This window comes from Sphaerodactylus townsendi, linkage group LG04 (genome assembly GCF_021028975.2).
Source record: "Sphaerodactylus townsendi isolate TG3544 linkage group LG04, MPM_Stown_v2.3, whole genome shotgun sequence".
NCBI classification, from domain to species: Eukaryota; Metazoa; Chordata; class Lepidosauria; order Squamata; family Sphaerodactylidae; genus Sphaerodactylus; species Sphaerodactylus townsendi.
Genome location: NC_059428.1, coordinates 138638794 through 138665913, shown reverse-complemented (window position 1 = coordinate 138665913; position 27120 = coordinate 138638794). Strand labels below are relative to the sequence as shown.

The 27120-nt window shown below is 53.6% G+C and overlaps 2 protein-coding genes across 5 annotated transcripts in view; one reads left to right on the top strand and one right to left on the bottom strand.

Annotated features, from left to right (window-relative positions):
* The first annotated feature begins 184 nt into the window (after window positions 1-184).
* Window positions 185-20266, top strand: GSG1L (GSG1 like). The gene is made up of 7 exons (XM_048493869.1): window positions 185-1184; window positions 6638-6685; window positions 7359-7511; window positions 10053-10164; window positions 10775-10945; window positions 18324-18761; window positions 18907-20266. Exons 1-7 carry the CDS (start codon window positions 836-838, stop codon window positions 19430-19432), a joined length of 1797 nt encoding a protein of 598 aa, XP_048349826.1. The 5' UTR covers window positions 185-835; the 3' UTR covers window positions 19433-20266.
* An 815-nt stretch (window positions 20267-21081) lies between these two features.
* The window catches only part of LOC125431154 (katanin interacting protein), a 28833-nt gene continuing 22794 nt past the window's right edge, over window positions 21082-27120 (bottom strand). For 3 of the 4 annotated variants that reach the window (XM_048493850.1, XM_048493849.1, XM_048493847.1), the window contains 8 exons: window positions 26891-27048; window positions 26742-26806; window positions 26291-26401; window positions 24332-24471; window positions 22931-23032; window positions 22560-22720; window positions 21553-21641; window positions 21082-21337 (listed from right to left, as the gene is read on the bottom strand). In XM_048493850.1, coding sequence (XP_048349807.1) covers window positions 21279-21337; window positions 21553-21641; window positions 22560-22720; window positions 22931-23032; window positions 24332-24471; window positions 26291-26401; window positions 26742-26806; window positions 26891-27048 — 885 coding nt within the window. In that variant the 3' untranslated portion in view covers window positions 21082-21278. The remainder of the gene's footprint in view (window positions 21338-21552; window positions 21642-22559; window positions 22721-22930; window positions 23033-24331; window positions 24472-26290; window positions 26402-26741; window positions 26807-26890; window positions 27049-27120) is intronic. The other variant, XM_048493848.1, reaches the window with a different exon arrangement.

Below are 27120 nucleotides of genomic sequence, written 5' to 3'. Positions count from 1 at the left end.
TACCTGCCGATGGCATCCAGGTGCCAGGGCCATCTCTGCATACATCCGTATAGCCAACTGTTCCTCGGCGGGGAACTTCTTGGGGGGCACAAACTGAGCTCCAAATGACCTTGAGGAGGTGGAAGCCACACCTCTGTAACCAACCCCAGGAAACGTCCCGACCGGGGAGGGGGGGAGCTTGCCAGCGGACCCGGCGGATCCCTGGGAATGAGAGTCCCCCTCCAGGCCCCGGAGTAGAGTTTCCACCGGAGGCGCAAACGACTGCTCAGCAGCGGGGGGCGCACTGAAGCCCCCCCTCCTGCCCCTCGGACTTGGAGCTGTCAGCGGCCCTCGGCTCGCCCCCGGAGAGGAGGGGATCGAGGGGAAGCTGGGCCTGAGCCGGGGGGAGGGAGCCGGGCCTCCTTCAGGGTGCTGCCTGCAGGGCCGAGTAATCCGGGCCACTTTGCGCGCCACGTGCGGCCCCGTCGACCAAGCCGCGCCGGATTAAGCGCTCCGGACGGAGAGCCCCGCCCGTGGGGCCCGCGGTCTGCCCCCGCCCGCCGCCCGGCCAAGCAAGGGGCGCAGCCACCCCCCACCCCCCACCCCCGCCGCGCCATCCGGCCAGCCCGGACCAGAGCAGCGCGGGCGGCGCGGGGCGGTTGCTGGGCGTTTTCGGGAGCGGGGGCTCCGTCCGTCCGTCCGCCCTGAGCCCCGGCCACGTTCGCCTTTCCTGCCCGGGGCTGCGGCTGCCGGGAGGGCCGCGCGGCGGGGGCGGCGGGTGGGCCGGGCCGGAGGCGGCTCCCGGTGTCTGGACGGCGGAGGCGAGGTGGTCTGCCTGCCTGCCTGCCTGCCGGGCATGAAGGCGTCGGCGTCGGGGGGGCCGGGGCGGGAAGGCGGGCGGGGGGGCCAGGGGCGGCGGGGGGGCCGCCGGGCGCGGGCGCTGCTGTCGGTGGGGCTGAACCTGGCGGCGCTGCTGTCGTCGGCCACGGCCTTCGGGACGACGCACTGGTGCGAGGGGACGCAGCGGGTGCCCAAGCCCACCTGCGGCCCCCTGCGGCGCACCAACTGCCTCGACTACGGCGGCGGCGGCAACGAGAGCGAGGGGGGGCTGCACTACAGCTGGGAGACGGGCGACGACCGCTTTCTCTTCCGGGCCTTCCACGCCGGCATCTGGTACTCCTGCGAGGAGGACCTCAACACGCCCGGTGAGCGCCCCCGACGCAGCCTCCGCGCGGCGCCCCGGCCCTGGTGCGCCTCCCTCGCAGGGCTTCCCTTCCTGGCGGAGATTCCCGTGGGAAATATGGGGGGGGGGGGGTTGGAGTCATCTGGTTTCGGCGGTGAGAGCGACTTGGACGCCCCCCTCCCCCCGCAACATGCATTGGCGCCCCCACCCCCGTCCACTGGGTTCCCTAGGTTCTTCCCCTGACTGGTTCAAGCTCTGGCCAGTGAACACCCGCAGGGCTGTCGGGGGGGGGGGGGGCTACAAAACCAAGAAACCTTCGCCCCCCCACACCCTTCGCCTCCCCTGACTAGCACAAGAGGGGGGCAGCAGGTGGTTGATTCCTGAGCACCCCAAACAGGGTCACCCACAAGGGCCTCCCAACCCCCACGGCCTCCTATCTTTGGGGGGCTCCTGGGCCTGTCCCTGCTGTGCTTATCTCCCCCTCCCCCCAGCAGTTCAGTAGCAGGAATTGCTCTTTGGGGCCTCCCCATCCTCTGGAGAGAGGAAGAAGCAGCAGCTCCTGCCACCCTCGGCCTGACTGCCTGGCACCCTTCTTTTGGGAGCACAGCTGGCTGCCCACCCAGGGATGGGGCTTAGCAGGGGGGCCGCAAGCAGGCAGCCCCCCCAGGCAGATGCGGTCCCTCCAGGCTCAGGCCAGCCCTGCCCTGAAGCCCCTCTGCCAGGTTCCCCCCTCTTCCCCCTTGGCTCCCCTGTGGTGAGGTGTGTGGGGAGGAAGGGAGGATGGACTGAACGGGCACTGGGAGCAGAGTGTGTCCACTGACTGGCTCCCTCCAAGCTCCGAGGAGGAAGAAGAGGAGGAGGAGGAGGAGGTGGTGGTGGTAACTGGAAAAGGGCAGCCCGGCAGGCAGGCAGCCCAGATCTAACGCCAAGCCTGAAATCAAATCTAAAAAGCTTAGCAGCAGATCAGTTATACAATCTGCTCTAAAATAGCAGGAATTAAACCCAAAGCAGCAAATGGGCTTTGTTGGCTGGGGGGTGCTTGCGTCGTGAGCTATCTCTTTGCGGTGGTCTCGAAGGTGCATTCTGCTGATCCCCTGCCTGGAGGGAGGGACAGTTGGGGCTTAACCTCAGGGGCCACCCTTCAAAGGCATCCACTTGCCACAGGACGGTCCCTGAGAAATTGGTTAAGCCACCTGTAGATGTTTCAAATAAGGCCACTAGAGAAAGAAGACACCACCACCACCCCACCCCCCGTGCATCTAACAGTTGCATTTTTGCCCTGCTTTTTTCCCCAGTTACCTTTGGTTTTCTCTCCCCTGCGAGGTTGGTTCACCTTGGAAGCTGGTCCAGGGAGAGTCATGGCTGAATGAGGACCTGAACTTTGAAAGTTGAGGCACAGAAATTAAAAATGTTACGACTGTATGTTTGTTATTTAGTGCAATTGCTCTTTAAAGGAATTAAAAACATAAACATCCAAAGGTTAACTTCATACATGTGAGTCACATGAAACAGCGAAACTGGTTGCAAAATCAAAGCCACCAAGACCCCCACCTGCATCTGCATGCCAGCCCACAGGGCCTTCCTTCTTCAGCGGTCACAGCACAATGTGTGCAGATGGCTGCAACCTACAAAGAACATAATCTTTGTACTAATACTATTACAAAGGTTGCATAGGAAACCTACAGGTAGAAAAAGAACATAAAATATGTTTTACTGATAGCAGTTTTAACAAACTGGACATTTTGTTGAAAAATTATTGAAAGTTGTCACAGTTTATTATTTAGGCTACAGGAAGAAAAGAGAAAAGAAGAAGAGTTTGGATTTGTACCCTGTCTTTCTTTCCCGTAAGGAGTCTAAAAGCAGCTTACTAACTCCTTCCCTTTCTCTCCCCGCAATAGACACCTTGTGAGGTAGGTGGGGCTGAGAGTCCTGAGAGAGCTGGGACTGGCCCGATGGGCTTCATGTGTAGGAGCGGGGGAAAAAATCCAGTTCCCCGGATAAGAGTCCACCGCTCGTGTGGAGGAGTGAGGAATCAAACCCGCTTCTCCAGATTAGAGTCCACCGCTCTTAACCGTTACACCAGGCTGGCTCCCTGCAGGCTTTTTAAAATATTGATTGTAAATTAACCATGTGACAAACCAATCTGGATGGGCTCTTTTGATCATCACGGGAAAGGGATTCAACCCTGGTTTCTTTATAAAAATTCTTGGTCTAGCTCGTTGCGTACAGCACTCAGTACTCTGCTTAGAAACCGGCCAGCATTTACTTGAGACGGAGGTGTGGCTCGTTACCTGAAAGTTCTGGCTAACGTCTTCTCTTTCATTTGGATCCCACCAGTCCCACTCACCACCAGGCACTGCTCCCTGATGTCCAGTCCTCGGACTGGCTAGTTGGTGTTGAGCAAAAAGTAGCACCTGTGGGTCTGTCCCTTGTCTTGCTGGCCACGCTTCCAGCCAAGGGGTCAGGGGGATGCATACCTGAGTAAACGCAGAGGAGTAGTGGGGGAAAATGGTGCCTGGGGCAAAATGGCCCCCCTGCGCCCCACTTACCTGAGCCAGTGGTGGTGCCGGACAGCCTGGCAGAGCAAAGGGGTGCTTAGCTGCGGCCTCTGCCGGGTCTGGCGGGGCGGGACCAAGGGGTGCTTGGCTGCAGCCTCTGTGGCGGCCCTGCTAGGCCACTCTTTCTGCTGGTGGAGCCTCTGTGGCCTGGAGCGGTCTGGTGGGGAAGAGGGAAGTGTGGGGGCAATTTTCTGGGGGCACCCCCACGTGACCAAATGGGTGGGAGCCTGGGGCATTGGTCCCCCCCGCCCCATGGAAGCTATGCCACTGATTAAACAAGATTCATTCTTGAAATCATGTAACTGCCAGATATAACCAATCTTTGTAACCAGCCTGCTATGTGTTACCACTGCCATCTATTCATTCTTTCCTTGACCCATGCTTTATGGCTTTGCATGCTTTGTAGCAAACTAGGCATCCCCTGCATCTCCCGTCCCATGAGAAAAGTGTTAGAACTGTTATCTTGTTGTGGGCAGAAGACCAGATGGCTCCTTCGCTGTCTGTTGCTGACCTTGGGGCACTCTTGGTTCCAGAGGCTGCCTCTGGGAAGTTGGGAGAGGGGATTTGTTAGGGGAATATCAGCAGTGGTGGGATTCAAATAATTTAACAACTGGTTGTTTCCAAGCACCATTTTAAGAACTGGTTCTGCCGAAGGGGTGCTAACCTGCTGAATCCCACCGCTGGATATATGGGTCTGCAAATGCCAGTTTCTTTATAACTGGCTTTGCCAAGTATGGTGCTTGAATACCTCATCAATAAATGCTTCTGATTGATACTTCAGTGTCTGTTTTTTGGCTTAAGTTTCTGAGACCTAACACAAGGAAGCCTTTCAAACCATAAAACGCAGACTTATTGATATAGAATGTAAACCAGACGGCCTCTTACTTTTACCACCTAGAATGTTTCCAATCAATGCAGAGCTTTCTCTCTGTCCAGGAGCAATGTGATGCCATCTGCAATTTTATTGGGGGAAGTTCCAAAAAACCCCAGATCCCAACAGGACCTGCCCTTATGAGAACAATTGCGTAGAATCCGTATCCCATGTTCACTTTTACTGTCCCTTCTGTACAATTATTCAGGCTAATCTATTAGTGCCTCTTTTGGTCAATAAGATTCCCAAAAAGTATTCCCCAAAAGTATCCTTCCTTTTAAACAACTGCAAATCAGAAATAACCAAAATCTTTGCAAAATTCCTATATCAAGCCATACAGTTGCAATCTCATAGGATCCATGGTGTCTATTTGGCTTGTACAGTATTATTACTTTTATGCCGAAGGCTTATGTTTGCTTGTTTTATCTGATGTGAGATCTTCTTTCAGTGTTCTGTTTTATTCACTCCCAGTGTTCTGTTTTATTCACTTGTAATGCCGATAAAGGAACAACAATGCTGATGCTTTTAAATGTGCACGTACACTGTTTTGTGACCACTGAAGAAGGCCTCACGGGTTGAAAAGTCTTGGTGGTTTTTATTTTGCATCCAATTCAGCTGTTTCATGTGATTCCCCAAGTGTGGGAAATTTATCTTTTGAGGTTTAAGTTTTTAATTTTTAAAAAGTGTACTTGCACTGAAAAATAAACATATATTTGTGAAGCTCTTTTTAATTATTGCAGCTCATTCTTTGAGGTTTTGAGCCTATTTTATGGGTTGAGTGTGACTCCTTTTGTTTTGTTGAAGGGGGATTTGGGCCTGGTCTCTCACTGTTGCACCAGATTGTATCTTGGACCATCCAGGAAAAACTGCATGCCAAGGCCCTGGCCCCAGCCAACAGCCTCTGTCAGCCAGCCTGGCAGGGCACAAAGTTCTTCTGTGGACAGGCAAAAGTTGGGGTGACTGGCGGCAAAACTCTCCCTGTGAGAGTTGCGCTCCCACGCTCTTGGTGTCCATCCACACTGCAGAGAATCCTTTAAATAGCGTGTACAGATTTAGTTGCAGCATCTCGAAAACTGGGGTGGTGTCCGGGAGCTTAGATGACAGGACCAGCAAGAAGCATTTTCAAAATATGAAACATCCAAGACCACACTCGAGTAGGCGGTGGGTCATCTTGGCTATGGAAGACACACCCCTGTCTGCTCCCACTGACTCCAGCTGTGTGGTTCTGTCTCTCTGAGCTGCTGTTGTGCACTAGGCCTGGTAGTTCTGGATCTGAACGAAAATGCCTGGAGAGAAGTCTTTTGTGCAGGAGGAGGGCCTCGGTTCACGGCTGCAGAGGCCACAGCTGAACGCTGCTCTCCTGGTTGCCAGGGAAACGCGGCGACACTTCTCTGTGTCCCCAAACAGAGCAGGCTGCTGGGGAGAATTCTGGGGAGGAGGGCTTAGGGCTTTGGAAATGAAACTACTAGAACCTGGACATCCACGAGAGAAATACTAGCAGGGAGGGGTTGGGTGCTGTGGGGACCTCTTTCAAAACGACTTCCATCCCATGTTGCTCTGCTTTGTGGGTCTCTGTCTTCTGCCCTCCCTTCCCATGAGCAGTTGGAGAAGAGTGGAGAAGAGTGTTTCCCTTGTGGAGAAAAGTGTTTCAGTGATGCAGGCAAAAGAGGTTTCAATATGCCCTGGACTGCATTTCTTGGTGGTTGGGGTGATCAGCACAGCACGGCGGAGTCACGGGGGAGCCCCCTCCTCTGCCATCCCCTGGGGACTTTGTCCTCTGCCCACCCAGAGGCAAAGGATGTGTCTGTGGTCCCACATGGAAGGCTGTGGACATGCCTCCTTCCAGAGTGGAAACCGCTGCCCCTAAAGAGGGTTGGGAGTGGGCAGATCGGCTGACAGGTGGAACGAGGGCATCCAAGAACAGGGCGCCTTCCCCTCCCCCCCGGGAGAGGAGGTGTGGTGGGAAACGCAGCAAACCGGGGACTTGATTCTGTGGGTGGGGGTCAGGAGGCCAGTGAGGCTGAACCATGCTTGCTTCTCTCCTAGGTGAGAAATGCCGCAGTTTCATCGACCTGGCTCCGGCTTCGGAGAGAGGTGAGAAGGGCTCGCCAAGGATCTCCGCTGTGGGTGTCCTTCAGGCTCTGGCCGGGAAGGCCTTGGGCATGCTGGGCATTGCAGCTCTGCTCCACCCTGCCCCTTGTGTGCCTCCTTCTTTACCCCCTGGCCGTGCAGTTGGGGTCCCTGCCCAGCTTGGTGGCTTTGTGCTGACCTGGGCACCCAGTCTCTGGTGCACACATCCTTCCCGGGTGTCTTTTTGGCTTGCCTTCCCCCTCTCCCTCCTGTGGGAGTTCTCAGCTGGCCATTGCTGTGGTTTTGTGGAGATGGAGGAAGAATGGGGACAGCTGTGGAGGGTGGAGTCTGCCGATGTGTGTTAAATGCTGAAAATCAGGTTTTGTGGGCTGAGCAAGATGGATAGAAAGAAGCTGTGTGTGTGTGTGTGTGTGTGTGTGTGTGTGTGTGTGTGTGTGTGTGTAAAAGAGTGAACATCTGGTTCCCTTCTCCAAACCTCTGTGTATGCATCTGCATTATGCAAAAGGTCCACTGACCTGGGTGTGAATCCTGCCTCCTCCTCAGCTTGGGAGCCTGCAGAGTGTTGTGCTCAGGAGTTCTGGTGTCCCGTAGCAGGGGGCGGAGCTTAAGAGGCTGGGTGGGAAGGGGACGCTCCATGTGCTGATGGGGGCGGGGGGGGGGGCTCTTGTCCTTGCAGGGGTGCTGTGGCTGTCTGTGGCATCTGAAGTGCTCTACATCGCGCTGCTGGTGGTGGGGTTCAGCCTCATGTGCCTCGAACTGGCTCGCTCCAACAACTTGATTGATGGGCTGAAGCTCAATGCTTTTGCTGCTGTCTTCACGGTGTTGTCAGGTGAGGACATTGGGTGTGTGTGTGGGGGGGAGGGGTGGCCTGCCAGGCTGAGAGAGGAACTGCACAGTTGCCGTCAGTAAAGGCCTAGAGAACATCTGGGTGGGATGCGGAAGGTGCCAGGTTCAGTCCCCAGCATCTCCAGTGGAAAGGATCAGGGATGGGGAGGACTGTTCTCAACCTGAGACCCCGGAGAGACTAGAGCACAGGTGTCAAACTCGCGGCCCTCCAGATGTTATGGACTTCAGTTCCCATCATCCCCTGCCAGCATGCATGCTGGCAAGGGATGATGGGAACTGTAGTCCATAACATCTGGAGGGCCGCAAGTTTTACACCTTTGGACTAGAGAGTCGGGACCTTCGTGTTATGAATCTGCTGGAGGTCACTTCCAGGGTGAAGAAAGGTAGCTCAGTTCCCTGCCTGGAGAGTCATTCTGGAGGGACAGCCCAGCTGGGTGACTGTCTTGGGGCTCAAATGAGAGAGCTGTGTGAAAGACCAGCAGACTTTTCCCCACCATTAACTGATCTGCCACAAATGTGGTGCCACTGAAATCCCGGAAAACACATTGGTCTCCCGAGGAGCTGTGCCTGGGACTCTTCTGCCGGAATGGAGCGTTGTTTGCCTTCGAAGCGCCACCTGCTTCTCTGGCGCTTCCAGTGGCATCTGGAAGCCCTGGAAGGAACATAGTGTATGTTAAACAGTGAGTTATTCGTGGAAGAACTAATTTCCCACAAATGCTGACTAATAAGGGTTACCAAAGACGGAGCTGCGCAAGAATAAGATGTTAACCACTGGCCACGGAAACCTTTTTTGTCGGTTCCTCTGCAGCGGCCTCAATCTGCAGGAGTCAGTGGTGGTGAACCTTTGGCACTCCAGATGTTATGGACTACAATTCCCATCAGCCCCTTCCAGCATGGCCAGAGCCACGGACCACAGCAGGAGAAGTCACCCTCTCTCCTCCCCGTTGGCCTCCTCACAAGCAGCTCTGTCCAGCACATTCTGCCCATTCCACCCCCACCCCACCCCCCCGCAGTCGTAATAGAGTCTTCCCGTCTTCCTCTGCCCTCCCGTGCTCTGCCTTCTGTGCTGTGGCTTCTGGCTTGACAGGAAAAGAGTTGGGGGAGGGGTGGAATGGGGACTGAGGCCCTGCTTGGGGCCAATCCCCAGTTGGGTCTGAGATTGTAGAGGAGGCCATACCGGACTGACCAGGCCGAGGGGCTGAGTCGGCCTCCTTCTGACCTGCAGGGGATCTGTGGTGTTCTACCCAGCAGTGGAAATGCCTGGGACGTAGAAGTCACCCTGTTGTTTGTTTTGACCGTAGACGGGCATTATGGAATAAAGTGAACATATTTACAGAAAACCATTACTTCAAAAACATAAAAATAATAATCACACTGAATCGGCACTGGACAAAGGTCGACTGGCAGCGATGGAGAATCTAGGCGCTCTGTCCTTGGTTCCGGGCTTAAGGTTCCCCATCCCTCCAATGTTCTGGGGGTCTGGTATGCAGAAGGTTTGGGTGGGTTTTGGTCTAGAGCACTTTGCAGTGAATGATGGAATCAGGGATGGTTTCTGCCCCTCACTCTGCAAACTATTTTCTGTCTGCATCTCTGCAGTTTCCCCCTCTGCCGTCCTGCTTCCTGTTTTACACCACAGCACCCAACTCTGATGGGTTCATGAGGAAGCTCCCAATGGTTAGAGTCATGCAGGTAGAATAGAAAGCTTGACCAAGCAAGACAATGGGCCAGGTGACCCTCCAGTGACAGGGAGTTCTGGAAATGGGGAGCCACCACCAAAAAGCCACTCTCCCTTGTAGCTGGGCAGCTGAAGAGGGACTAGTTCAGAGTGTCTGTAGTATCAGGTGGAGGGGAGGGGAGAAAGTGTCCAGATGTGGGACCACAGAGCAACTTCCCACTAATGGGATCCCTCAGATGCTTCTGCAGAAGGTTACAAAACAAACTATCATATTCCAGGAGAAGGGACTGAGGCATTTTGGAAACGGGAGGAGAAGAAGAAGAGTTTGGATTTATATCCCCCCTTTCTCTCCTGCAGGAGACTCAAAGGGGTTTACAATCTCCTTGCCCTTCCCCCCTCACAACAAACACCCTGTGAGGTGGGTGGGGCTGAGAGAGCTCCGAGAAGCTGTGACTAGCCCAAGGTCACCCAGCTGGCATGTGTGGGAGTGTACAGGCTAATCTGAATTCCCCAGATAAGCCTCCATAACTCAAGCGGCAGAGCGGGGAATCAAACCTGGTTCCTCCAGATCAGAATGCACCTGCTCTTAGCCACTGCTATTAGCCACTACGCCACTGCTGCTCCATCGCTGTTGAAAATGCCTCCGCAGGTTCCCCCTCTGGAGCCTCCAGGGAGTGGGATCTCTTGGTGGGTGCCTGGGAGGATCTGAATCTGCTGGAGACTCCAGCCAGCCGCTGCTGGTCAGAGCCGTCAGGAGGAGCTTTGTGGGGAATGGGGTCGGATTCCCTGGAAGGCAGCTGAGGGGGGGGGGGGGTCAGCTGTCTCACTTGTCCTACCTGTTTTCTGCAGGACTGTTGGGAATGGTGGCTCACATGATGTACACACAAGTGTTCCAGGTGACGGTCAGCCTGGGGCCGGAGGACTGGAGGCCCCACTCCTGGGACTACGGCTGGTCCTTCTGGTGAGCTGGGCTTGACTGTGGTGCTCAGTAAAGCTCGAGTGGTCCTTTGAAAGTGGTGGGCTAATTTCACAAACCAAAGCTCAGTTTTGGGAAGCAACTTTTTGCCCCCTCCCCCAAATCATGCCTGAGGCCCAAAATCTGTCTCAGTGGCCCCTTCCGCACACGCAAAATAATGCGTTTTCAAACCACTTTCACAACTGTTTGCAAGTGGATTTTGCTATTCTGCACAGCTTCAAAGAGCACTGAAAGCAGTTTGAAAGTGCATTATTCTGCATGTGCGGAATGAGCCAGTGAACTCTTGGCTGGACAGGGAAGGGCAAATGGCTTTCTGTGGGCTTTGGAAAACTGGGAACAGCTTTTCCAGGCAAGTGCCAGATTGGTGTGGGGTGAGCTGCAGGGGGAAGCGGTTGTGGGCCTTTCGTCTGTGGGGATCAAAGCAGGGGGTGAGGGTGTACCCGGAGTGCCTCTCTGGCTGGGTCTGGCTGCATCTGCCATGGGATTCCAGGCGTGGGGTGGGGGGCACATGCCATCCTCGATGCCCACCCAGTCAGTGCCTTGTGCCATAGATAGCCAGGGACGTTGGCTGAATGGCCGCGGTGTCTGTCCACAGCCTGGCCTGGGGCTCCTTTACCTGCTGCATGGCTGCCTCGGTCACCACCTTGAATTCCTACACCAAGACGGTCATCGAGTTCCGGCACAAGCGTAAAGTTTTTGAGCAGGGCCTGCCAGAGGACCCTGCCAGCTCAGCAGATCCGGAGCCTGCCAAGTATATCCACGAGAGGTCAGTGTGAACAGGTTACAGAAGGACTTTGGGGCAACTGGGAAGGGCTTGGAAAACCTTCACCAGGACTTATCCTGGGCAGCAGACTTGGGGCATGGGCTTGGATGATGTTTCCTGTTCCTGAGGACTCTTTCTTTGGTCCTGGCTTTTTGGCAGACTCAAATGTCCTCCCTCCCTTCCCCCCCCCCCCCCCGTCAAGTTCCGAGGCTAAAAGAGTCATGGGGAGGGGAGGGGGGGCTGCTCCTGTCTCTTGTGGAAAACTGAAGGGAGGGACTGTGAGAGCCTCAGCCCCAGCTAGAGAGAGCCTCCTGCCCTCTGCCTACCCCTTGACCACAAAGGAAGCGTGGCCACACCCTTTCAGTTGTGCCCGTGGGATGCTGATCGCAGGCCACCGTAGCTGGGAACTCTGGCCACAGGCCTGACCTGGAGGCCGATCCTTGATGGAAGGACCAGGAGAATAATTATTGCTTCAGGACAATTGGAGCTTCGGCCTCCTTGCGCTTCTTTGCCAGGAGCAAGAATGGGAGGAAATCTCATGTGCTGAAGAAAAATAAAGGCTGGGTGCTACTGGCCAGTGTAGCAAGCACACAGCATGGGTGGAGGCCCTTTCCCTGCTCCACGTGAGAAGGTGGCAAGCCCTGGTCACAGGTGGCCACTTTTTGGCAGGAATGGAAGATGTCCTGTGCTTTGGGCTATGAATGGGATGCGGGGGTAGCCGCTGTGGTGTTCCAGGAGGGCAAATGCCCTTCCTCTGTCTTCTGTGTGGCTCCTGTCTTGCGTAAGGGCCGGGTGATGCCCTCTCTTGGCTGCGCTGAGGTGGCCAGACATGAGTCTTAAAGAGGGACTTGGCCCAGGAGGTGAACGAGAGAGCGCATTTATTTCATCTGCTCTACAGAAATTTCAGAGGGCAAAATTTCCCTTTATCTCCTCTGTGTGTGGAAAGGGCCCTCAAGCTACAGCTGACATGGCAACCCAGCAGGGTTTTCAAAGGAAGAGACTAACGGAGGTAACCTCCCTCTGCCATCTCCCATCCAAATACTTGCCAGGGCCAACCCTACTTAGTTTCTGATGAGATCAGGTGAGCCTGAGCCATCCAGTGGGGGCTTATAAATCTGCCCCCCCCACACACATTTTGATGTAGATTGTCCCACACTGGTGGGGGTCTGTATGTGGTGAGATAAATGTATTCTTTTGTGGACAATTGCAGGGACTCTTCACTTTATGGTAACTTTCCCTGCAAAAGGGAACCTGACACTGGGGACCCCCACCACCACCACCACCATGGGTCCCCGCTTCCCCAAGAACCTGCCTGGTACTCACACCTGGGATCCCTTTGAAGATGCTCTATAGAGCTGTACTTGAAGAAGAAGAAGAGTTTGAATTTATATCCCCCCCTTTCTCTCCTGCAGGAGACTCAAAGGGCTTACAATCTCCTTGCCCTTCCCCCCTCACAACAAACACCTTGTGAGGTGTGTGGGGCTGAGAGAGCTCAGAGAAGCTGTGACTAGCCCAAGGTCACCCAGCTGGCGTGTGTGGGAGTGCACAGGCTAATCTGAATTCCCCAGATAAGCTTCCACAGCTCAGGCGGCAGAGCTGGGAATCAAACCTGGTTCCTCCAGATTAGATACACGAGCTCTTAACCTCCTACGCCACTGCTACACACACTACTTTCCCTTGAAAACCCTGCTGGGTTGCCATAAGTCTTCTTCTGGCAGATGACATGGCTGGCTGCAGACTGCCCCTTTCCCAAGGGTTTGTGACGGAGGGCCGGGACAGTGCTGCTGCTCTGGGCCTTTTCCCTGCCCCCCCCCCAAACTGAAATAGGACTTGCTGTGAAGATGGGGAAGCCCCGGTTAGCCCTTTGGGTGCAGCGCCAGGTCCCAGCCCAGGTGCGACTTGTCTCTTCTCTTTTCCAGGCTGGAGGAGGAGAGGGATGAGGCAGGGGGCCGTGAGGTTAGAGTGCCTGCAAGGGGGCTACTCCTCCAATAGTAAGTGAACCCACTCTGTGGATTTCTCTTGCATGAGGGCACAGCTTGCATGAGGGGTCCGGGGCGTGGCAGCTGGCATCGGCTGCTTGGCCACAGCAGTCCGTGTGGCTCTTCTGGAGAGGCGGCCCTCGACTTCCGGAGAGGAGTGGCTTTTCTGGAGAGGCAGCCCTCGACTTTCGGAGAGGAAGGAGGCATCTCTTCCTGTCAGTCACAAGCCTTTATTGGCATAAAATAACCATACAAAATCAGCATACAAAATTTGCCCATTATTGCTCACAATTATAGACACTGGTACTAAAATACTAAATACTAAAATATATACATGGTCCTTCTGTAACTATAGGACATTCCTTCAGCTAAGTTAACTCACTTAAACGTCATCGGATACTGACAGAAGCTAGAAAAATTACTGCTGGCTATATGTGGTCATAATACATAGACATTGGTTGAGTATTCATCTAGACTACGCCTATTATTGTTAGCAGAAATTTTGCTACATTCTCACACACTGGGGGATCCATGTTGTTCAAAAAAGCAGTAGGTATCTTAAGAGCATCAGTTAGATTGTTATACAGAAATGGAACAAGTGCAGATTGTGACATTCCTGATTTTTTGCAAACCTTACACAATGAAAGAGGGTATGATCGGGAGTGTCTCCACTTGACCCATATTGCGGATGGACATAGCCTCCTCTGTTTATCAATTTGTTGATATCTGCTACATAGAGCAGCATAGAAGGCATTAGATTTCAGATCTGGCCAGTGTTAAAGCTCTTCTTAATTTAGGGCCAGTGATCCACTGTAAATAATTGGCCATGTGTCCTTGTTCAATTGGAATAAGCAGGGTCAATAGGGGAAACACGTTTTCCTCAGTAGCTGTTATCATATCCCGACACTTTTGTTCCTAATAGCTTAGTTTTCAAGCAGCTATATGCTTCTGATAGGGAAAAGAGGGACTAACGAATTTAATGAAAAGCCAAGAGTGTTGGATTTTCCCTCAACTAGTTCTTCAGCCACCTAGAATTTGCATAGTCGGAAAGCATGAGGTGTAACAAACTGGAGTGATCCCGCAAATAGTGGATCACGAGCCAGTATCTGATAGTTCTCAACCAGGCTATCAGAGGCACATGATATTTGCCTCCGAGTTCTAAACACATAGGGCTGCATATGAAGCTAATAATTTGCAAGCCCATAATTTTGTGGAAGAAACGGGACTGGCCAGTGTTTTATATTCTTTGTTTATAGCCCGATTCAAATAGGTGCTCCATAGAGGAGCTGAGAGTCGCATTTAGCATTGAACACCTTCAACGCGGATATGAGTATATACCGGTGGCCCATAGTGAAAAAAGAAACGCTGAATCGCCAGGGCACTGTTGTTAGCTGCAGCGAAAGTGCCAATTTCCTATGTACTACCCACCATAAAGGTTGCTAGCAAGAGTTATGCTGAAATGTCATTTGAACTGGTTAACTTGTTCTATGGGTCTGTTATTGATGGTCCATGTATGATTCAGGGGGGGCTTCTAGCGAAGACCACCATTATTTTCAGTTTTTTTCATAGTTAATTACCAGTTCGTTCCTCTTACAATATTCAAAGCACAGCAATTTCAAGAGACGAGTGAGACCAACTTCTTTGAGTGTGTAAGGAAAGAAGAAGCGGTGTCGTCCAGCGCCGATACAGTAACGCGGGCGACGTGGTTTAGATGCTTAGATTTGGGAACATGCCCATTTGCCTTCTGGAGGGTTGGCACTTAGATCACTAAGGAATATATTAGTGAACAAAGTGGGGGACCAATGTACAGCCTTGTTTTGACCCCTCTGGTTGTGATGATATTTTCTGTGAGCGGTCCCTTTGTTTAAACTCTCTTATTCTGCAGCTAGATGCAAGTGTGTAGCAGCTGTTTCTATAAGAAACAGTAGTCTGGGGTCATAATATGCGCCACTGTCAATTTTCTCCCACAGTAGGGGCTCTAGATATGGAGTCAAATGCCCCTCTTTTAAATCCAGGAAGGCTGCAAACAGTTTGCAGCATTTATTATTATGAGTTATACTTTTGTTAGCTAAGTGTGCTAAAACTTTGTTACATTACGATCCAGTGTTGATTTTATTTTTTAGTGAATCCAATTTGCTCCGGGTCCTATTACTTCTGCTTGCTTGACCCAATCTTCCACTCTCCTAAGGAGTAGTTTTGCATATAGTTTGCCAATTACAGATAATAGGCTTATAGGACGATAGTTTGAAGGATTAGTAATATCACCCTTTTTTTTGTAGATTGGGACAATCTATAGACGCCAGCCACATCTTTGGGATGCTTTTTGTATTATTTACATGGGTACATAAGGAAGCCAGAGTTGTAGCCCACCGCTCGGGTGAGGATTTAGAAGCATTTCTGGTATTATTGCATCAGGACACAGGGCAAATTCACCGCTTTTCAAACCACTGATTAGTTTACTCACTTCTTGAGGATTAACCTCAGGCCAATCTGGTAGCTCCTCTGGTATTGAAGTGGAATCAGGGTATTCAGTTAGGCTAGCATTGAACAGATTAGAAAAATAACTGAACCATCGGTCTAGTGAAATATGGGGCAACTGGATACTGCACGTTTGGGCCCTTCTATTTATGATCTGCCAGAATTGCTTAATGTTATTTGTTAAAGTGGCTTGATATAGTTGTTCCCACTGCTGTTCGAATTGATTTTTTCGTTTCCATTGTACCATAATTTGAAAATCCTTTTTCAGTTGGGTTATATTGCTGAGTAGCTTTTCCTCACCTGTGCTGCGGTAACTTCTATATAATGATCGTATTAAGTTGTTAAATTCAATACAGTAGCGATCAAACCATTCTCTATGACCGTTTACAGCCTTAGATTTGGTCGAGGAGACGGCTTGAAGTTCCCCTGCTAAATTTGAGGCATCTCTTCCTACTCCTCAGCCCATTGCCATCTCCACGCTTTGTGAACTGGACTTTGGCTTGCAAATACAGCCGAGTCGCAGGGACCAGTGTCTGTGGGCATGCACCAATCTTGCATTTATGTAGCCACCGTCGGAAACTTAAAGTGCCGCGCGAAAGCTCAATCATTGCTTGCTGTGTCTCGCCTCCTTGGGAGGCTCCTTTTCACCAGACGGGGCCCTCAGCAGCTCAGGCCTGTTGGCCGGGTCCTGGCGTTTGTTCTTGCAAAGCACCCCTTCTCCCACAGCCCGCTCTCGGCTGCGTAGCTTGCTTTTGCCCCGTGCCTGGGATGCAACTGCCTGTGTGGCACCCACTCTCTCATGGCACCGTGGGGTGCCTTCTAAGGCAAGCAGGGAGAGATCCCATTGGCACTGGGCTGCCTGCCTGTGGCTGCCCCTGCTCCCTATGTTGTGTGTGTGTGTGTGACCTTGTTGGTGAAGGGGCCCTTTTGGTGTGGATGTTTTGGAGACTGTTAGCTTGGAACTCTGGGCACTGTGCGGTTCTTGGACATAGACCAGCCCCTGCTTGATGTACCCCACCTCTGGGCCTTATGGTGAAGCGTGGAATTTGCACCTACAACGCACGCACGCACGCCGCCACCCATGCAGACGCCCCCAGCTTTAATTCTGCGCATATCAGACTGAAAGGCTCTGGTGCGAGTCTTAGGGAACGCTTTCTCTGCTTTGGAGTGAGGGCTGGGCTTGGGTGCCTAGTGGTCGGAGGCCCCTTCACCTGGCCTACTGGGAGGAGGCCGGCTGCGCTGTTCCCTCTCCACAGCCATTCATGAGTTGGGAGTTTTTGCAGATTCTGCATGCAGCAGGCAGGGCCAAGCCAGGTGTGCCTGGAGCCACCCAGACTGTCAGCTGCAGAAGGCTGAAGTGGAATTTGACCTTGAGGAGGGGTGTGTGTGTGTGCGTTTTACGGATGTGGGAGGGATTGTGCAAGGGTAGCAGGGGGCTGGAGCTCAGTCTAGGATGCCTGACCCTGGCAAGCCAGGGCACAGCGCCCCCCCCCCCCTTGGGCAGGGGTTCAGAAGAGCCTTTCTCCACCTGAGACTCGGTGAGCTGCTGCCAGGCAGGGGACCCCTGAGGTAGCGAGACGTCTGACTCCACAAAAGGCAGCGTTAAGATGGTCAGGGGTGAAAGGAGAGCACCGCTGGATCAGGGCCTTCTTGTGCCTAGATGTGGGTTAGAGGGCATGAAGGCAACAGGCCCCCTCCCCATGGCCTGTGGCCCTGTGCGACTGAGGGGCAAACGGCGGCTGCTCGATCCTTTCCTTCTTTCAAGCCGTCGGATATAGAAACTAAACGGCATTGTATGAAATCCAGAATGGAGTGCCTGTGAATGTGATTGGCTGACTCCTGGTTGTGAGGCAGGGATTGACTCTGGCTGCGCACAGAGTCCTCTTCCCACATGCTCTGAGTGGGGTCCCTGCCAAGACTCCGCTTGCTTTCATGGTCAGGGTCCGGGGGCTCAGCTGGGCACAGGGTTTGCAGGCACTCCTGATGGCTTTTAGGCACCAGCTGGGGCTGGCTCTTGGAGCATGAATGCCTAGGTCCTAGGACATGCTTTCCGGTGTCAGCAGCTCCAGCAACCCCCCACTCCCCTGGCCTAGCAGGTCTGCCTGAGCTCCTGGGTAAGAGTCCTCCCAGCCTGGCTGGGCAGACCAGAAATGGCCACTTTCTAAATCCCACATCACCATAGCTGCTTGGGTCTGTATCTTCTCCTGGTTCTCTGCGGCCGGCCAGAGGACAAAGGGCAGCATTCCGCCTCCCCAGTCCTGGCTGCCTGGGGGGAGGGGGGGGGCAGCAGAGTTGGTTCAAGACCAAGGAGTTAGCTGCCCGGCTGTGGGTGTGTTTGTGTGGTGGGGGGGGGGAGAGGTGGGGACAGCTGTGGTTCTAGCCAAGCAGATAAAGAGGGATTTGTGTGCTCAGTGGGCCAGCCCCGTCGATAGGGAGCAGACAGATGGCCGCGTGGGTCAGCAGCCAGGCCTGCTGCTCTCTGCAGAGCTCCCTGGGCCCAGCCGGCCGCTAGAAGGACTATTGGCTCCACTCCGCTCTGGATGGTGTCGTTGCCAGCTGGGATCTCCTCCCGCAGCGAAGAAGAGAGCCTGCAGTTTCCAGGGGAGTGTCTCTGTGGAGGACCAGGGTGGGTGCCTGAAAGTATTTCATTTTGTTCTTTTACATTCAAAGATATCACACGCTAGCAAGGATTTCTCTCTCTGCTGTGTCAAATATGCCAGGTGGGGTGGACTCGGGGATGGATATGGATGGACAGTCCTAGGTGGGATGCACCTGTGACATCCCCCCCCCCCCACTGGAAACCTGGGCCTCCTCCCTCTCTCAACACTGCCTGTGGGGGGCGGGAGAGCCACCAGAGGAAGAGGTGCTAGTTCTGCTGCTGGCTGCCAGGGCAGGAGGTGACCGCAAATGCCTCTCTCTTGCAGGGCTGCAACTTACCCAGCTATAAAGCCCCCCCCAGCCGCCAGCGGTCCAGAGGGACAGGAGAGGCTCTCGTGTTCTCTGTCGAGGTCTTCCACCAGCTCCGTAAAGTCCTCTTTGTTTTCATCCGAGCCTCCCAGCTGGCTCTCTTCCCTTAGAATTGGCCGTGTCGCTCGACCCCGGAACCCATGCCCGCAGCAGAGGGTGACCGCGGCAGCAAGGGCCAGCTCTGTGGCCTCTGGGCTGGCCCATCTGAATGCTAGCCCAGGGCTGAAGGCCACGCGAGCAGGCGGCACCCTCTGCTTTGCTACTCAAGAGGGTCTGGCTTCCCCTGAAGGCAGCAGGCTGAGAGGCCCTGAGGGGGTGAAACCGCCCGATGGATGTGCACTGTTTGCAGACAAGGAGCCCAGCCTGACTTGGGAAGAGGAGGCCCGCCACACGAGGTAGTGTGCCTCGATGCCCTTTTGCCGGGGCTGGTGCTGCTGGCCTTGTTCCCAGCCCCTTCTCCTTCTCTGTTCTTGGCTGGCTGGTGCAGCTGTCTCATCAGGCCTTCTCTCTCACCACCACCACCCCCCCCACCCCCCGCAGGCGCTTCGTCACCTGGCGGGAGTTCCTAACCATGGACCGGGAACTGGACCACGTCCGCGCAGAGCTGCGTTGCCTGAAGTGGCAGGTGAGGCACATGGGAGAGGGTGTCCCGCCACTGGCCGAGGAACCCAAGCGCTACAACGGCTACACCTGGACGGAGCTGAAGGCCATGGTGCAGTTTGAGAGGGACCCCTACAAAGCCGCCCGCACCATCCTCACAGCCCTCTTCAGCGATGTCTACCTGCGGCAGCAGTCTGTGGCCGAGCCGGCCTGTGACACCCAGACCCCCCGAAAGCCCCAAATTGACCCAGAGCTGTACACAGTCTATTGCGGCATCCTGCAAAGTGTCTTTCCTGGCCTGAAGGGGGAAAGGGAGGCAGTGGGCGCAGAAAGGGACCCCAAAGGAAGCCCAAGAAATGCAGGCCAGAGGAGGGAGGCTTCCCAGACCAGCTCCGTGCTGGAGATTTTCCAGGAACTGTTCTGTGGGGCAGGGGCTGGCCAGCAGGAAGAGGGGGCTTTGGCATGACCAGAGAGGAGGAGGGTAGACCCTGAGCTGCTGGGGCCCCGAGCTGTATCCAGAGTGGCCTGGGAGAGGCGTTTCAATCTGCTGAAATTCCTGCCCAAAAGGAAACAACAAAGGGAGTTGCTTTTCTTGTGTCTCCTGGGCTTCTGTGTCTTCCAGAAAAGTAGTCAAGTTCTTTGGCAAGGGGAAGGGCTTAGATTGTCCCTGTGAAGAAACGGTGTGTGTCCCCTCCCTTGAGGTTAGAAGGGAACATCTTAAACATTTTTTTCTTTGAGCAGACTGCCAGCCCTGCCAGCTGCCCTTCACAGATGCTGATACAGGTAGTGAGGGACAGTGGGATGGTTTAAGCCCCCCCTCCCCCCCCTTTCTCCAAGCAGGTATCACAGATTTGCAGGACGTTAAAATGATAGGAAGACATCAGGAAGAGGATACTTGGATCAAGCAGGAATAGATTCCTTGACCCAAACTGACCAGGTCAAGGGGGTGGGAACTGATAAAACTCTTGGGAGCAGAAAGGGGCTGGTCTCTTCTGACTGGACCACTGAAAGAGGTGGAGCTGGGGCCTGAGTTCTGGAGGTGGCGGCAGCCATTTTGACCATGTGCTCGCTCAAGGAGCTGAAGGATTTCTTCCAGGTAATGCAGAATCTGAAGGCAACTCAAATACCCGAAGTTTCTGAGCCTGCCCTGTTTTAACAGCTGATAGGGTATGCATTACAGAGAAAGGGACAGAGGAATTGCGTTTATCCCTCATTTCTTTTGAATCCCTTGCTCAGTCTGGTGCTGTGCTGAAATTGTGCTTGTGAACATTTTCTTTCTAATAAACACTTCTCAATGTTGGATGCTGGTAGCAGTTCTCTGTACCACATGTGGGCCTTCACTGTCTGGGACATGCAATTTTAAACACCAGGGGAAGGGCTGGTAGTTGACCAGCAGCTATTCATCCGGGGGAAGCCAAGCTGCGAACCATCCTAGGAGAGGGGAAGTGGGAGACCCAGAAGTGAGGCCTCACAGTTGGAAAGGAAGCTGGGGGCCCCTGTTCCTCCCTAGCGGGAAATTCCTGCCAAGGTCAGATGGTGGCAGCAGTTACCCTAGAGAGCAAGAAAGCCCCTTCCAGAAGGAGTCAGCAACCCCTGAGAGAGGGCTGGGTGGAAGTCAGGCCTGTTCCACCCCAGTCTAGCATTCGCTTCAGCTTCTCCTGGCAGCTTGCTGGGCTGTATGGTTTTTACAAAGGCTGGCACTAAAGTCTGAGTTCTAAGCACTCTTGTGGACCACGGGGCCAGTGTGCTCTGGCTGTCCTCGCGCCAGGGAGACACGGGCAGGTGCAGAGCTGGGTAGCTGCTGCTTGCTTACTGCATTAACAAAACCTTTCCATGGCACCCGTGGGGGGGGGGGGCAAGGGACACTGCCTGGTTGCTGTGTGACTTGCCCACGCGCCCTTCAGTGGAAATGCATGGCACGCTTTGTGTGTGCCAGTGGGAAGCCCCCCTGCACAACAGCTTTTCTGCTTGTCTCAGCTTTCCCACCTGCCACCCCCCAGCAGAGGTGACGGAGGGGATCTTTTGTAGGGGGAGACACCAGGTGCATCTTCTGCAGGGCAGCCATGAGCACAGCCCCCCCCCTCCCCCCGGCAGGACTTCCAGAGGCAGCCAGTGTCTGTTTCAGTCAATAGATTTAATAGATCTTCAGCTGATAAAAAGTGCTTCTGTTCCCACCTCCAATAACCTGACAGGAATGCTAGCAAGGTCTCTGTCCAGAGGTCATCAGGGTCCCAGGCTTGTGCACCAGCAAGCCAGGGGAGAGAGGGCAGCTGACCGGTGTGGTTTGAGCCCCTCCTGCCCCCCCCCCCCCATCACTGCCGTGTCCGACGCAGGACTCCTTTCTCTTGCAGGCAGGTCTTGGGACGAAGAGCTGAGGAACAAGTGGGCGAAAGAGGCCTGTTGAGGCAAGAACCCCTCCCCCCACCTTCTGCAGCCCAGGAATCTGGGCCAGGGAAGGGGCTCAGGCATGAAGCAAGCCGAGGAATAAATGGTGGAGGAGCAGTGGGCTGCCCCTCCCCCCACAGCACTGGGTTCTTGAGCCAGCTGCCGCCCCCCCCCCCCCGCCCTGCTCCCAGCAGCACCCACCTGGGTCAGCGGCAGCCAGCCTCTTCTTGGAGTAGGCGACCACCCGGTTGTCATCCGTCAGCCGCACGTCCTGATCTTCGATGTGGTTGCTGGGGAGGCAAAAGTGCAGAGAGGCCTTCACCGCAGGCAAGGCAGGAGTCCAGCTCTTGTCCAAGCAGCCGGATTTTTTGGGGGGGGGGTTGGAGTCTGTGGCCCCCTTTCTCAGGGAATCCTGTGCCCACTGCACGGTGCTCAGGCTGCCGGCTGCCTTCTGAAGGGGCAGGGCGGTGGTGGGGATGGGGATGGGACATCCATCTCCTGGGCCATTTCAAGGCAAATGGGGGAGTGGGGGGCAGGAGGGAGGCAGCAACCAGGCTTCTTCCAGGCAAGGCCAACCCACACACGCTCCTCCCCACATTGAGCAGTGCCCCTCCTCTGCCCTGCCTTTGACCCATGACCCAGAAGGCCACTGGTAGCTTCCCTCCTGTCTGCCCCCTTCCCAGCACACCTAGCTCCTTGGCCAATGACAAACAGGCACCTGGAACAGGGAGGGCCTTGGGCAGCTGCAATGACAGGGGGCTGAGAGACCCCCATCCTGCTGAGGGCGACACTCTGAACCCTAAGGGTTCACTGGCACCAGAGGGACTTAGTGTAATACCCCCCACCCCACCCACACACATCCAACAGCACAAAAGTCCTCCTCTGCTGCTGTCCTCTGTCCTCCCAAGCAGAAGGCGGCAAGGGGGAGAGAGGCCTCCAGCTGGGCCTTTCTGGTGGCCAAGCACTGACCACCCACAGGCAAATGTCTGGCTAAACCCACACAACGCTTTGGTTCCACAAGTACGTGGAGGCGAGCGCTGCTCAGCCTGTCAAGAGGCTAGAATGCACAGGGGGCAAGTGGCAGGAGTGGGGACGGCAAGGCTGCAGAAGTCTGGAAGGGGCGCTGCCAGCGGTTTCCCTGGGCCTCTCCACGCCCCCATTTGGATTACAAGAAGAGCAAGATCTTTCCAGACAAACCGCAGACACACCTGAGGATGGTGTTGTTCTCCTGGCAACAGATCTTCTCATGGTCCGTAAAGATGATGGTGTGATATGGGACGACTGGCTCACAGGTTGGGAGAATGCCGTGGATCAGGTGGCTTACCATGCCCAGGACACCATTATACACGAGCAAGTCATCTACAAGGAGCTAACAGAAAGGAGGACAGGAAGGAGCGGCTGAAGGCCTCACCAGTGTTCACCCTAGAAAGGCCCCCAGAGGGGTCTGCACTTTTGCTACAAGACAGGCTGAAACCCTGACCTCTCCCCCCCCCCAAGGTACAAGGAATAAGCCTGGATGCACAGAATCCCGAGGGACAGCATCAGCCCCCAACCCTTGCTGGCATGGCCAAGCACTTACTCCAAATTCCTTGACACCCCTGTGCGGAGTCTTTGCGTAATTCCACAGCTTGATCATGGAGACTGTAACGGGCAGATCAAAGATGACGTAGACCCGATTCACCTGTAGCCATAATTAATAGAATCCTGTTTAATCTCTGAAATTAATTCCCATGGATGGCAAAATGTCCGTAAGGGAGAAAGGAATGTGGCTGCGGGGGGGGGGGGGGGGCGTTTGCCTTTACAGAGACTCTGTCTTGGGCAGGGGTGTAACGAGGCAGCCCTGGGCAAACTGTAGCCCTGGGCAAAACCTGAGTTGGATGCCCCCCCCCCCATGGGCGGCCACTCCACCACGACCAAATTTTTTTTGCACCAGGACATTGGTGCCTGCAGGGGGTGCATTTTTGGATGTATCGGCACCAAAATTGCAGGGCATCATCTGGAAACTGTCCTTATGGTACCCCCAAAGTTTGGTGCAGTTTGGTTTAGGGGGTCCAAAGTTATGTACCCTCAAAGCGGGTGCCCCATCCCCCATTCTTTGCTAAGGAGATGGGGGCTACCCTTTTGAGGGTCCATAACTTTGGACCCCCTGAACCAAACCGCACCAAACCTTGGGGGATGGGGCATCATGACAGACTCCAGATGATACCCTGAAATTTTGGTGCTGATACATCCAAGAATGCCCTCCCTGCAAGAACATCCCAAAATTTGCCCAAGAATCTTTGTTCTGCATTGAGTTTTCTGCATTGCTGTCAATGGGGGTTGCAGGCTGGGGGGGGGGGGGCACATTTCTGAAGGCACAGTCTCAAAACTTTCAGGGTCTCATAAGGAGACTTCCCTAATGATACCCCTCAGGTTTGGTGCAGTTTGGTTTAGGGGGGCCAAAGTTATGGACCCTCAAAACTGTAGCCCCCATCTCCTATTAGCTCCCATTGGAAACAATGGGGGATAGGGGCACCCCCTTTGGGAGTCCATAACTTTGGACCCCCTGAACGAAACCTCACCAAATTTGGCGGGTATCATAAGGACAGACTCCTGATGATACGCTGAAATTTTGGTGCCGCTAGCCTAAAAACGGCGCCCCCTGCAGGCCACAAATGAAAAACCACTAAAAATACCCAAAAACGAACCCAGCATTTTTATGCCCCCCACAAGCTGATGCCCTGGGCAGCTGCCCACCTTGCCCAATGGGCATTACGCCAGTGGTCTTGGGGTCTCTTTCTGCAGCAGCCAGAGTGGGCAGCTGGGATTCTCTGGTTATCGTGGCTGCCAAGCCCTGATGTACTCAGAAGTACAGAGAGATGCTTGATATGGAAGAAGAGGGTTGCTGGTCCTGGGCCTGCCCAAAAGTGTTTTCAGTCATGGGGTGGCACCCAGCACCAATGGGCAAGAAGCAAAGGCAGAGAACACACTGGAAACTTACCAGGCCAGGAAGAATTGGTGCCAGCCACATGTGCCTCCCATCATTGGAATCGTTCACCCCATCGATGAGCTTTTCTGGGGTCCGGATGTCTCCGCAGACACCGTCCAGAATATTAACGCTGTCTGGGAAAGCCGCAATGTCTGATGCCAAATGTCAAGTGTCGTGTCTGAACAACAGCCCCAGGCCCCAAAGCACACTGATCTTCACTGTAGAGGGCTGGATTCTACGATGCCCTCCATTTAAAAAAACCATTCTTCACGGAAGGAAGTCTCACAATACTAGAACCAGGGGGCATTCATTGAAAATGCTGTGGGGAAGAATTAGGACTAATAAAAGGAAACACTTCTTCACACAATGTGTTTGGAATATGCTGCCACAGGAGGTGGTGATGGCCACTCACCTGGATAGCTTTAAAAGGGGCTTGGACAGATTTATGGAGGAGAAGTCGATCTATGGCTACCAATCTTGATCCTCCTTGATCTCAGATTGCAGATGCCTTAACAGTCCAGGTGCTTGGGAGCAACAGCTGCAGAAGGCCATTGCTTTCACATCCTGCATGTGAGCTCCCGAAGGCACCTGGTGGGCCACTGCAAGTAGCAGAATGCTGGACTAGATGGACTCTGGTCTGATCCAGCAGGCTAGTTCTTATGTTCTTAAGAGGCTAAGAAGAGGAGGCTCAGAGGACCCCAAGCAAGAATCAGAGTTGCAAGAGGCCTCAGAGGCATCTAGGCTACACAGCCTGGAAAACCCACAACTGATTCCAGCTGTGAATGCCTTCACTCATACAGTCTTCTCTCCCTTGTAACGATGCCCATTATAAGAATCTTTCATTGACTTTTGGTAGATATGCAGCTTGAGGACACAGAAAACAAGGCAGCTGTCTGCTTTGGTGGATGGGACATGGGGTTAATGTTTCTAAGGAAATATGTATGGATGTAACACCTCAGAGTTATCACAAGATATGAATACTTTTGGCCAAAAATGAAGGTGTTCTGTAATACAGAAATAACAAGCCACTCATATAGTCCACAAAACCTTTCAAGTAAACATGCTGTATAAATCTTACACTAAGTATCACAATAAGCATTGAATAAACATCTTATATAGTTAACGCTGCTTGTCTCAATATTGTTTTGCCTGTCTCAAGTTGTTAATTTACAAATTGCTCCAGTGTTCTGTAACACAGAAATGATAAGCTACTCATGGTCCACAAAACTTTTTCAAGTAAACATGCTGTATAAATCTATTTCTGTAGTACAGAACACCTTCGTTTTTGGCCAAATTTATTTATTCATCACTTGTGATAACTCTGAGGAAGAAACATTTATTTTGAAAACGTCGTGCAAAGTAATGGGCGTTTAGAAGAGACTCTATATTCCATTTGAGAACTACACGGAGGGATCTCCCAGTTGCGCTGAAGCCAAGGACACGGGCTCCCTCCATTCTCATAACACGTAGACACGTGATTATTTGATTTGCTCACCTGGAACAATTACAATTGATTTTTGAATGCCTTTAAACAATTATGAATGAACATGAAAAGACTATTCATGCAGTTGGTTAATGAATGAACTGAGAATGAAGACAATTTATGCTTTTACTTTATGAATGAATTTTTGGATTTATGAATGAATTATATATAACTTTTGGATTTTTGGACTTATGAATGAACTGTATATAAGTGTAAAATTCTTGATTTACCAGTGACATAGGATTGTTTTGGAAATAGCTGGTTTATGAAGGTACCGAATGGGAGGAAGGCAGCCTCTGCACCCAGGAGGGAGAATACCTGCAAGAGGACAGTGTTTGTGCCTGCAGAAAGTCCAGAGTCACCAGCAAGCACCCCTGATTGGACGGCAGCACCCGCAAAGGGCCTATGGACTTGGTGGGCAGCAGGCTGTGGCCCACCCTTTATTCCTGGCCCTGCCCTTCATAGTTCCCTCATTCCGGAAAGGATACTGTTCTCAGTGAGAGTAATCCTCTCTCCATGTTCGTTGTACAGCTCCAGCCCATTCAAACCAATATAATATGGATCACCCCAGCTTGTGAGAAGCTGTAACTGGAAGATGACTGGAGGAGCTTAAGGAAAGAAGAGGTGTATCGATTCTGCAGGGGCTGTCTGAGAGGGTGACTTTGCGTGTGCTTCTTCTACAGCAGGGGCCAAAAAGGTCCAGAGGGATGGGACAGGTGGCTCAACTCCCACCCTGCGAGAGGACCTGCAAAGCATTCCGGGGAAGGGGGGGAGGATTCCCAGGGCAAGACCTCAGCCTCAAAGGAGGCCCCTGCTGGACCTTGGGGTGGAATCCGGAGGACTCCTGGGAGGCTTTGCTCAACCCCGAGGGCTGCCCTGGAAGGCAAAAGGAAAAGCGGGGGACACAGGGAGGTGGGGCCTCGCTCGAGAAAAGGATACAGCCACAAGGCATCAAGGGTGCTTCGTAGTCCATGCTGGCTTGTTCTGTCTTCTTTCCTTCCATTCTGCCAAAACAGGGAACATGCAGCCATGCTGTCCTGAAGCAACAGCACCTGCACATCTGTGTCTATAGAGAAAGACAGACTTACCTCTCACATGCTGGAGCAATGGGGTGGCCCTTCAGGTAGTCCACAAAAAGGATCTCTTGGGCAAAGTCAAAGTGGCAGTTGCCGGGCCCTTTGCGGATAAGGAAGCCTTCTGGAGGGGAGATGCAACAGCCATCCAGTGACACGTGGACCACTTTGGCCTGAGGAAGACAGCTTGGAGTGAGGAACGAGAGGAGCCTGGCTGGAGTCCTCCCTTGGAAGACCCTCCGCAT